At 33.0% G+C, this 12968-nt stretch overlaps 1 protein-coding gene across 3 annotated transcripts in view; it reads right to left on the reverse strand.

Moving 5' to 3' along the window:
• Positions 1–12968, reverse strand: part of LOC140432522 (fatty acid synthase-like) — a 109022-nt gene that overhangs the window by 18240 nt on the left and 77814 nt on the right. For all 3 annotated transcript variants that reach the window (XM_072520466.1, XM_072520467.1, XM_072520465.1), the window contains 7 exons: positions 12636–12856; positions 12218–12396; positions 7560–7812; positions 6554–6821; positions 6174–6431; positions 4739–5708; positions 2712–3003 (listed from right to left, as the gene is read on the reverse strand). In XM_072520466.1, coding sequence (XP_072376567.1) covers positions 2712–3003; positions 4739–5708; positions 6174–6431; positions 6554–6821; positions 7560–7812; positions 12218–12396; positions 12636–12856 — 2441 coding nt within the window. The remainder of the gene's footprint in view (positions 1–2711; positions 3004–4738; positions 5709–6173; positions 6432–6553; positions 6822–7559; positions 7813–12217; positions 12397–12635; positions 12857–12968) is intronic.

The following is a 12968-nucleotide window of genomic DNA, read 5'->3' on the forward strand; positions in this document are numbered from 1 at the left end:
TGTTGTGTAAATTCTGCCTTTCATTTCTTTCCCGATATTTTTATTTCACTATATTGTTTGATTTAGGCAACCGGCGGCTCGGTTTGTTCTGTTTATTTGATCTTCCACCTCTGTTTCGAGCTTGATGTAGCTAGATAATGTGATGCGTAGGTATTTAAATCCATCACTTGTTCTATTTTGTGACCTTCCGGCTTTAATTTACATCTTAGTAAATTTGTTGTTAATCAAATAAAGCTGGAAAAAACTTGAAATTCTATCTTAAAAGTAAAATAAAAATTTTTAATAGGAACTGTAATAAACAGAAGGGTATTTTACCTCTGGAACCAAAATTTTACCACTAAAATATGTGGGTAAGCATTATTATTATCCAGATTTAAGTCTTTACTCTCACTCTCTCTGAGTGGAAAATTCACTTATCCTAGATACCTACGGTATGAAAAAGCTTTGATAAGCTTTGAGCTTTTATGGCGCTCTTTTAGTTTTATCGAGCTATAGATAAGCTAGTACGCCGTCACAATAATTTTCTCATGTATATGGATTTTGAGAATCAATCAATTTTGTTGATTATGTAATATACCTAAAAGGATTAGGTACAAGAGAAGCTCTCTTTGCCTTAAACGTCCTAACTCAGAGATGTCTAGATGTTCACCAAGAGGTACACGCCTACTTTATAGACTTTGAAAAGGCCTTTGACAAAGTACGCCACAATATACTCAAAGAAATCCTGGAGGGTAAGAACATCGACACCAGAGACATACAAATAATATTAAATCTGTACTGGAATCAGCGAGCTAATATAAAAATAGAAGACCAAACATCGGACGAAATAGAAATACGTAGAAGAGTACGACAGGGTTGTATATTGTCACCGCTCTTGTTTAATATCTAAGCTCTCTCATATGCAAACGAAGGGATAATAGTCAATGGAGAAGTTATCAATAACATTCGATATGCTGACGATACTGTGATAATGGCAAGAACAGCGGAATATCCACAACATCTAGTTGAAAGTATGAATGAGATATGTAATAACTACGGCATAAGGATGAACGTCAAAAAAATCAAATATATGACCTTCAGTAAGAATCCAATACATGACACTAGTATTGCAATAAACGGTACCCAACTCGAAAAAGTGAACGAATACAAATACATGGGAACCCTCATCAATGAAACAGGTGACCAAAATCACGAGATAAAAAGACGTATTGAAATTGCCAGGTCTACCTTTATAAAAATAAAAAAATAAATTTGTAATTGTGATATTAGTATTCAGCTATGAACTAGAATGTTAAAATGCTATGTATTCTGTACTTTGCTTTACGGTGTTGAGGCATGGACTCTTAAACAGAAGAATGTTAAAAATCTTGAAAGCTTTGAGATATGGTGCTACCGCCGTATACTAAAAATAAGTTGGGTGGATAAAATTACAAATGAAGAGGTAATACGCAGAATAAATAAATAACGATCCAGAAGTTATACTGAATATAAAAAAGAGAAAACTTGAATACTTTGGCCACCTGATGAGAGGACAAAAGTACACATTCCTACAAAATATAATGCAATGAAAAATCCAAAGACGCAGAAATCCAGGCCGTAGAAGAATGTACTGGATGAGAAATTTAAGAGAGTGGTTTGGCTGTACCACTAACGAATTATTCAAAACAGTAGTAAATAAAATTAGAATCGACCTAATGATATCCAATCTCCGATAGGAGAGGCACTCAAAGAAGAAGAAGATCGCTTGATTCAACTGTTTTATCTTCTCTAGGAGATTCTTCTACTCTCTAATCTTTATTGTCTCCTTATTTGAGGAGATGGTTGGTTTAAAGAAGTTTGAGTCTGTTGGCTAGTTTTTGATGAAGAATCCTACTAGATCATGCCGTTCTTTATAATCAATTTCGACAATTGCCTGGTAGCCTCTGGTAAGATGTTGGATGGTTTGTTGAGTTTAACATGCATATTGGCATTTGTTATTTTGGATTTTAACAGTGTCTTGGTAGTGGGATTTCCGCAAACTTGTTTTTCTAATTGCTGACATATATATATATATATATATATATATATATATATATATATATATATATATATATATATATATATATATATATATAGTCCTCTTTTCACTTACGGAACTACGGCAATGTTGTTCTCTATACTATAGTCTTTTAATACCTTTGTGAAAAGTGTTCTCACTTTTTGCTGAATACTTTCTACATCTATTTTAGTTAGCAATATCAGATAAATAGCTAGGCATGAAACATGCGCATGTATTTAATGCCTTAAACACATTGTTACTATTAAGATATGAGCCATGGAGTTTTCCTTACTCTTCGTACAAACTCAGAAATTATTTCGATTTTAATTTGTTTATACATGACCTCGATAGCGTATCCTTTATGTTGTGGTTCCGTATATTATTTAGAGCACAGTGTTGGTATATACGCTGGGCGATACAAGATGTGACCAATTTGTACAAAGTTGCAAGATAAGTAATTGGATGGTACTTTGCTGGTTCTTGAGTGTTATTTTAAGTACGGTTTTGTTAAAGGATTTGAGTATACGTATGTAGATTTTAAAATTTTTTTGTCCAAATCGCATTTCTTAACAGTCATTTCGAGGCCCATTTTATTGAACTATTCTAGCTAAATGCAGCAATGTAGATAAATCAATATCACCGTATCAATAGAAAAAGTATAGAAAGAACTTACCGTTGTGTAAACAACTGCAACTGTAGCAGCATCCTCCAAACTCCAAGCTTCCGGTACTTCCCATATAAGCTCCGGTTCCACTCGACATTGAGTACTAAATGATACTCCACTAAGAAATCCAAAAACCCGTTTACCCGATTTGGTGTATCCAGAAAATTCAAATCCGATATCTACTGGGTTTTCTCTGGGTTCAGTACCTCTGATCGACTGTAAAGTACCAGTGGCTACCAAAACATCTTTAAAGTTTAGGGCCAGGTACTTAACGTTAACGATTAGATCCAAATGTTCTTTGCTGAAAGGTAAAAATGTCGTTTCTTAATATATATTATAAAGTAAAAAATAAATACTTAGCAAATAAATAAATAAACAAACATAGCAAATAAAATACTATAAATTTTAGTTGACACCTTATTAGGCTTTAGACCAAATAAAAGCTCAAGTACGGAACTTACAGAGTAATTACAGAGAAAAGTAATTTTTGCTATTTTCTAGTAATATCAATATTTTACGGATGATCCACAAAGAACGCAGCTATTTAAAAAAATGTACATTGTAGTAGTAATAATATTAAAACTTTTTTAAATAATCGATACTATAATGAAATGCCTTATCGTCTGGGGTAAAATATTTCGAAGTGTCACAGTACGACATTACAAAATTTATGAAAATACTCTTGTTGTCTTTTATAAAGGTTGTTATTAAAACGTATTAGCACAAAAATGACTCCAACGGTGATATTGCGCCGTCTTGTTAAAACCACAGCTCCTGCACATCATGGATGTTCAATTGAGGAATAAAAAAGTCACTATCCATGGCTCTATACAAGTCACCATTGACTGTAACGTTCTGGCCAGTATCGTTTTTGGAAAACTACGGACCAATGATTCCACCAGCCCACAAAGCACACTAAACAGTCAGTTTTTCTGGATGTAAAGGTGTCTCAACATAGACTTGGGGATTATCTTTTCTCCAAATACAGCAGTTTTGTTTGTTGTTATAGCCATTCAACCAAACGGGAGCTTCATCGCTAAACAAAATTCGCTTATGAAAATCAGAATAAACGGCAATCTCGTTTTGGGCCCACTCACAGAATCTACGCCTTGCGTAGATCGTGTAGCTTAAATTCTTGCATGAGTTGGATTTTGTATGCACGAAAACCAAGATCTTTCCGCAAAATCTTCCATAAAGTAAATGGATACATATCCAACTGCTGTGCACGATGGAAGATATGCTGATTCGGACTTTCCTATATGTTACGCTTTACATCAGCAACAACTTCTTCTGTACGCACTGTACGACACTATACGACATTTGTGTGGATGCGTAGTAAACGTGGTGCAAAAACGTTCCATGGTTAATCGAATTAATTGCTCTGATGGACGATTATGTTGACCATAAAATGGATGTAGTGAGCGATACGTATTTTGAATTGAACCATGATTTTCAAAATAAATTTGAACTATTTGGAAGCGTTGTTCAGGCATCAGTCTATTTATGCTGTCATATTTAAATGTCAAACCAAACTAAACATAAATCATTTGAAAGCTGTCAAAATTGCCGCCAGTCAAAAAGGTGTTGCCAACTTACATTTCTATACCTCTAAAAAAAACACCCTTTATTTAGAAGAATCGAAAGGATGTAACAAAATACAAATAGGTAATACGAACAATACCTGGATCATAAAAGATCACAGCGGAGAAACGTATTGTAACATAGAGACCAAGAAGAGTCCAACAAGAGGGTAAAGGAAAGTTACCTATCTGCTGAACAGATTATCTAAAAAATTAGAAACTTTTCTAGGAGGTAGTCGACAAATGGTTAAATTATGATCCAAAAAATTTACAATAATTTAATAAATATACTGCTATAAACCCCAGAGAATTTCTATTGGACGTTTTAAACTACAAGATTCTGTCTAATATAAGATTTCTTCCTAATTTTTTGGTTAGACTTATATAATAGAAATATAATATAAAGTGTATAATAGAAATATAAGAATTAATGCTATCCTATCTTTATAAACTTACTTTATTCCAAACAGACGTTTTTCTATCCAGCAGAGACTAGCCAAGTTTCCAACAGTTTGCAAGGAGACTTCCGCTGAATTTATTAACTTCTTTTCGGTCTCGTTTATAGGAAAATGAACGTACGTTCCCCAAGTATTTTCTCGAAATACATTTAAATTCAATCTTTTTGATAACTGATTTTTGTATCCGTCGTCTTTTATTGAAAACAGTGTCGCCTGTTGATTAATCCAAATTGATTTAATTTCTACTTTTAAATTTTCACTTACTAAGCACCTTTCCAGCCCCATAATACCACTGAATTCTTCATTTTGGCTATATAACCATATTGTTATTTCTTCATTAGATTGGGATACTTTTACAAGCTTGTCCAACCATTCAAAACTTGAAGTTGATATTTTAACTACTTCGTGGTTTTCTGGGAAAGATGCTTTCAAACGCAGTAAAGATATGTTAGGAGTTTGGAAAATAAGATCTAGATCATTAGGTGTTTTCATCAATTTGCCCCAATATAAAATAAAACCTTTCGTATTTAGAGACTTGGGAATATCATCTAAATAAGATTTTAATAGCACTTTATCTATTATAAACACGTCCGCCTTTTCCTCAACATCTTTTAGTTCCATATTTAAATATTTAACTTCAGTTAAAATCTGTTTATTTATGATTTCCTTAATTTTATAGTTGAATTCTTCATTTAATTTATGTTTTTGTGTATGAAGTTCTATCATCGTTAAATTTCGGTTATATCCGTCAATGTTTTGAAATATGATCTGCAGTGCAATGTCTAAGGATATGTCTAAGTCATACTTATCATTCAAAGGAGATATATAGTTTACAAATTGATAGGATTGTAATAATGGATCGCTTTGTATCTTCTGACGTCTTGGAGCAATAACAACTTTAGCTCCAAACATTTCTATTCCTTTTGTCTGGATCACGTCTAGGCATTTGTTTTGCTTTACTGGACGATCTGAAAAAAATATTAATAACTTTAAAACATTATACAATTAAAGCATTACTTAAGTAATTTATAACGAACATTCCGTTTATGATATGCTAATGATAATATCCTGAATAAAAGATAATGAATGAATGCGTATACCATTATGTTGTAAGAAACTAAACAACTAAAACAATATAATCACTATATACTTTAAAAAGCTGAAGAGAAAACTTCGGTAGCTGATTTGGTGATTTCCATCCTATTTTATCGGAGTGCACAACACAATAATTATTAATTATTTTTGATTTTATCATAATGTATTTTTTTCTTTTGAGCAAAATATAAGGAATTAGCTAATGTATAAATGTGTTTGGTTTGGACGAGCATCAAAAAGGAAATACTTTTTCATATATGCAAAGCATATAATTTGTAAAGCTCCACAAACTGATGTAAAAAACAAAAACTAATGTCGTAATTATGAAAAATACTTACATTTGTCATCACAATCATTAAATAATAGTTCTGGATCAATAATTATTCTCGTTATAGCTTGCGGTACAGTTAATTCTCTTGGTCTATTTATAGGAATCATCAATTGTAGCATACCGTCAAGAAAACACGTAACATTGTCTTTCCATTCTATCAATGCGTCCGTGGAATCGATATCGATTTGTTTTATAGATTGAAAATCGTCAGTTAGAAGTAACATCCGCATTCCAAGTTCTTTGTAAAAGTCTTCCCTCTGTAAAACTAAAAGAAAATGTTATTAATAATAGTGTAAGACTAAATAGTACCCAAGGGAGAAAGAATTCCATGAGTTCGAAACTTACTGCATGCTTTTCAAAAATAAATTAAGTTATTTACATACTTACTCACGCCAGAGCTAGGTCCAGTGTATAACTTATGAGATATATACTTTTTGTTGATATCCTTAGGTACACTAATCTTTCCTGAAACGACTAATGATCCACTTTCATGTATTTCAAAGTTTCCGGTTGCTCGCATAACATTTATAAGGAACTCCGCATTTTCTTGTTCAGAGAGCACTGTGCTTCTCAGAAACTTAATATTTTCAATTACAACAGGTAGTTTGGTAAACTTTTTTGAGTGAAGTTCAGCAACTACTTCCCAAACCAAAACCTAAAACATAAACATCGATTAAGATTTAATTCGATAAATATTACCAGAAGGAAAGTAGAGAAAACCGAGTTACAAATATGTCTGAGTTGAGAGTCTATGTTGAGAGTGTGGGAAAAACAAACCCAGATTTGAAGATAACAAATTACATAAGATTGTGTGTGTGTGTGTTTAAGCATTATTGGCTTTGGAGTCAATGTCCATTCGCCGTCTTAGCTTTATGGAATACATTAGGTTTACACATTTGGCCAATCCATCACAACGAAAAAAGTTACTCATGCAAACACCTGACAAAAAAAAAAGATCGATAAAAGTAAAAATGTACCAGGGGCTCAAAATAAAGGCTATATAAAAAGAGGGACGCCTATAACAATAACATATGCCTTACGATAGACTTGAGGAATTTTATCTGTATTATAAATTTCATCATCATCATTATCATCAACAGCTATTCCATCCATCGTTTCCGTTATTTTTGTTTGTTGTTTTTTTGCATTCAATCGTAACCAGTCATTCGCTTGATATCATCAGTCTATCTGGTTTGAGCTCTATCTCTACTTCTCTTGTTTGCTCTTGGTCAGACTTAGTCAAAGGAGTGGAACAAAAGAAAAAAATTAGTAAAAAACACCAAAGATTGTTAAAGAAACTAATATTTTCAATAATATTATTTCTATAATATTCTATAATATAATAATATTTTTTATATTATAAAATGAGGTGATTTTTTCAATTATTACTTACCAGATATCCCATAGCAGGCATTAAAGTCCTTCCATCTACATTGTGTCCAGTGAGGAAAGCATATTTTTCATTCGTTAAATTTACTGAAATTACTTTTCCAAAACAATCTTCATTTTTCCAGAGTGGCACTCTCCAAGATGAGCTGTGGTCCCATTTAACTAACGGTGATAACATTTTAGTTCCTCTACTGACAGGAAATGTTACTCCTTTATAAAGTTTTGTTAAATTTGGTTGTGCTCCAGCATTATAAATTCTAAAATTATTAAAACAATCTTACACATATAAATAAATTACTTGTACGGTTGATGCAGATATTTAAAAAAATATGCATCAAGATCAAAAAACTTGAGAAATATGACTGTCGATATATATATATATATATATATATATATATATATATATATATAAAGAAATAAGGCATATGACACCAAAACGCAATAAAATATCTTTATGCTTAGTAGAAAATTTTAAAAAAATAGTAGCTGATAAATTAGAGTTTGTTAAAACTCTGGAAATTCTATACAAAGACCCTTTTTTATGATAAGGTCCAGAAAAATACATAATTACAGATAACAAACTATCAGACTCTCTTAACTCCCTTATCACGAAAAGTTTAACATATTTATATTTCCATAAATAATAAATAAAATAATCTGCAAATTAATCTCATTATTGAAGTCAGTTTGAAAAATGTAGAGGACTATATATATCGTGGATATACAATTAAAATCCATACAGAAAAACAAATGGCCGAAATAAAAAAAAACGCATATTGGACAGCTTTCGGCAAGTTAAGCTATATTTTTAAGAAAAAAGGTACCTATGCCAAAGGTATGCGAATGTGTCGAAAGTGTAAAGTATATCACAAGTGTATTTTGTCAGTGATTACGTACGGCTTTAGGAACACAGCCTTTACAGTTTTAAAACTTTAAAACAGTTCAGTATAACTCAAAACAGTTTTAGAGACAGGAGTCGGAATACTAAATTCGTTACGGAACAAAAATGACTGATGTGGAATGTATAGCGAAGATCAAGTAGCAATGGGTCGAGTTTGCTGCTCTAGATATCCCTGAAACTGAAACGAGATAACCAGGAGAAAGGAGTGAAAAAACCACCGAAGGGGTGGACAGATGATATCAACCATATAGTGGGCAAGCCATTAATGAGAATTGCTGAGAGTAGATATAAATGGAAACAAATGAAAAATGCATTTCTTCAGCAGTGGACGAATATGGATTGAAGAAGCTACTAACTAACTACTATTATCTAAGCTATGAATTTTCACAGACATATGCATAGTCATATAGGGTGGATATTCACTCTGTATGACAATACCACCATTCCTTATATCCCATGCAAAAACCTGCGACCATACATATTAATTAGTTTGATCAACAGCATATCAAATATAATTTGTAAGACTCATGGATTAATCCAATATATGCAAAATGCCAAGCAAATGTTGCTGACTTAATTTGGCTTTAAAGGAAGCTTCGACAGACAAACCAGACAAAACAGAGACATAGACAATACGATAGAGTATAACAGAACAGGAAAATTGACCGGAGTATATCTCATAAGACCCTGTGACAACAATAACAAATTAAGCCGAAATCACAGAGGAAGATATAGAAGAACCAAAGAACGAAAAAAGCCAAGAACAACAAAGCAACAGGACCAGAAAACATAAAATAGAAACTGCTGAAATATGGAGGTGCAAGGATCGTATCATTCATATGAGTGTTATTCCTTGAAATCGTAGCAGAAGAGGAGATTCCAGAGGTGTGAAATCTATCATAAATTACACCTATTTTCAAAAAAAGTGACAAAAGTTCGCCAAATAACTATAAAAGAATCAGTTTAATGCCGTCAATAGCAAGAATCTTTTCCAGCCAGATCGTGTCTAGATAATATAGTCATCATGAGACAGGCGATAGAAAAGAAAAAAGAGAAAAATATTGAAAAACATATGACCTTTATCGACTTGGAGAAAGCATATGATAGCGTACCCAGAAAACAATTATGAAAAGCAATTAGAAAAATGCACGTTAGAGAAAAACTTAATACTGGAATCAGTCCACAAGAATAAACATTAACAGAAACATCAACAGATTGTGTTTCTAAGTGGCGATGAGAGCACATAGTAAGTCTTCTTTGAGTTAATGTTTATATGGATATCGCATAATTACTAGCAATATAGCCAGTCCAAAAATATCAATCAACTCATCCATTTGCAAGACGAAATTGTTATTTTGAAGCCGTATAAATCAGTTCGTTCGAAAGCGGCACTGTAGAAAGAAATACTTTGCAGATTTTTCTTCGAGCACACGTTGTGTTTTGTCTAACACACATAGTTTTATGAACTTTTCGGCGATTTTGTGCGATTCTCCCTCTTGGGTAATGCATTAAACAAACAAATACGACACCTTCGTAGTTTTTGGGTTCTTAATAGTTGTTATTTTTACGCACAACAAATACTTTACTCTTGAATTTGAAGTCGATATGCACAGTTTCTAAATGTTCGTGTATCTTAACAGGTACCACTATAAACTATTAAGGAGGACATCTTCTTTGTGTGCCGTGCTTGTATTCAAGCGTTGGCTATCGTCATATTGACAAGCTGATGAAATGATTCTCGGTCGGCAGCTAGATGAAACAGTCCTTCGATTTTGCCCTGAATGATTAACCGCAGTAAGCGATATTTAGGTCCTCTCATTATATGACCGAAGTATTGGACCTTTCTCATTTTGATGATGTTGATCAATTCTCGCTCTTTGTGCAAGGTCTCTAGCACGCGTTCGTTAGATATGTGTGCTGTCCACGGGATTCTGAGCATGCGACGGTAACACCATAACTCAAACGCTTCTAATTTGTTAAGATTTTTTATTTTTGTTGTCCAGGTTTCACATCCATAGAACAAAGTGGACCAGACGTAGCACTTCAATACTCTTAGACGTGTGGTCAACGACAGACTTCTACTGCATAATACAGAACGCCAGTTAATAAAGTTTTTCCGTGCGAGTTCTATTCTGGTCGAAATTTCCTTTCACTTTCAACCCTGCAGTCAATCCAGCTACCCAGATATCTAAAGTGGTCCACCCTTTCCAGGATTTTGTTATCTAATCTTAGTACTGAGTCTTCAATATTAATTTTTCCAACCACCATCCATTTTGTTTTTTTTTGCGTTGATTGTTAAGCCCTTTTCAGTGCATTCGTTGTTTACAGCATTCAACAGGGTTTGAAGATCTTCTAGACTCTCTGCCATTATTGCGGTGTCATCGGCGTATCTGATGTTGTTAATAATTTCACCACCGATCTTAATACCTTTGCGGCGATTATTTAACGCGATTTCAAAAACTGGTTCAGTGTAGGCATTAAACAACATCGGTGACATAACACATCCTTGTCTGACACCACGCTTAATAGAAACTATAGCTGAAACCTCTTGGTCCACCTTAACACAAGCGGTCTGATTGTAGTAAAGATTTGACCATGATGAACGGCATGTGGAATGCAATTTTAGATTCCCTTGCCGAGTAATTCATCAAGCTGTTTTTTTCGCAAGTTTTAGGAAGCGCAGTGGTAAAAATTTGAATTCGGTTTAGCCAGGTAGAAATCGTTTGATTTCTCTTTTTATTAAGGAGGAGTTTGCAGCACAACGTACAGATAGGTGAGCCGTTAGGATTTACAAATCCGAGCTTAAACTAAAATTCATCATAATTTCGTTTTTTCTTCTTTAGCGTATCATTAGATGTTTAACTACTTGAACTCAAAACAATAGAACTATAATCAAACGCCGTTATATTACCTTAATTTAAATTTGACAGATCATCCAAGCTAACCACTTGTAAACACTCCATGGATGATTTTATTTTTATTGCAACACCTTTGAGCCAAAGCTTCATTTTTCTCAAACACTAATGTGATTTGGCTAATTTTGTGATAAATAGAATCTTTTGGACTGTACGAAATACAAGTCTTCACAACCACTACTAGCAACACAAGCGAACATAAAATACTGAGCGTGGAGCGAATAAATTTTGCAGTACGCTTGATTAATTCATTCTTTGCGCCAAACAATCCTTCTTTTATTTCTTTTACAACCATCGAATTATTGTGAATATCCCAGAAATTTCGCAAATGCAGACATTTTTCTCCGAACTACGCGTCAACGAGAAGCGGCGCGACGAACCATGGTCATTAAATTGCTTATAGTTCTTAACGAATGATGACATACGTGTTTCGATGTAATAGGCTTGACGCTTACTTACCAATATATTAAATTTGTAAATTTACTTATATGTACCCGGTAAACCTATAAGTAGGCGTTTCGGTTTGGTAGTTTACTTTTACTTTATTTTACTTTATTTTAAGCGGATACTTCTTAGTTTATTTATAACTTTGACAGTGAAAATAAGATTATAAATTTTGTTATGGCTGCCGGCGAAACCCGTCTGGATGCGTTGCGGAGCACGCTCTGCGGATCACACTTTGAGTAACGCTGATTTAGAATATAGCAAGGCAATATCAGATTTAATTCAGAGCATAATTTCTGTTGGAAAAAACTTCGGTGAACAAAACACACTTGTACTACTAAAAGGTGTTTTTAGTCACAAAATTGACACTGAATTGTTTAACTAATGATAAATGATACTTACTTGCCAATAGCTGATAAAAGAAACTGTTCCTGATCAGGAACTCCTCGATCTGACAAGCAGATCAAAGTATTATCGGGACCAATTTCTCGTTTTATAATTGACTTCAGTAAACCGTGGGGAGATATTTCAATTATAATAGCATTTTTTTCTATGTGTTCATAAATTTCATCAAAACGTACCTGAAATTAAACATCATATAACAATTTTTTTATTGAAATTATATGTATGTATATAATTTTATCCCAAATATATTGAAAAAAAGAAAAATAAGATATTTCCATTATTACATCGTTTCGAAATTACTTTTCCATTCCACTAATTAAATCTTCTTTAAGACATTCAAGAAAATCTTCATATTACTGTCAAGAATCATACTAAAAAAGTTTCTAATATCGAAGTTATTAAAATGTTAGTTTACCGTATTCATCAAATTGTTTTTATGATACTCAGGACCATTCAAGTCAGCCCATTCTTCTGACCTTTGATCTGGAGAGACAGACGTAGATATCCATTTTTTCGATCTGGGTTGTGGATTGGTTAAAATTTTTCTGCCAAATTCCATCATCAATTTATCAGCATCCATTAAGTATTTCGAATGGAATGCTATATTTGCTGTGTCAACTAATCTCGTAAATACCCCTAGAAAGTAAAATATAATGCTATTATTAAAAGTAAATACTCTTAGAATATGTATTGAAGTTCGGTAACTACTAGAGTTTCGGTAATTCAAAATTTTCAAAATCATTATATA

Source organism: Diabrotica undecimpunctata, chromosome 1 (genome assembly GCF_040954645.1).
Source record: "Diabrotica undecimpunctata isolate CICGRU chromosome 1, icDiaUnde3, whole genome shotgun sequence".
In the NCBI taxonomy this organism is placed as follows: Eukaryota; Metazoa; Arthropoda; class Insecta; order Coleoptera; family Chrysomelidae; genus Diabrotica; species Diabrotica undecimpunctata.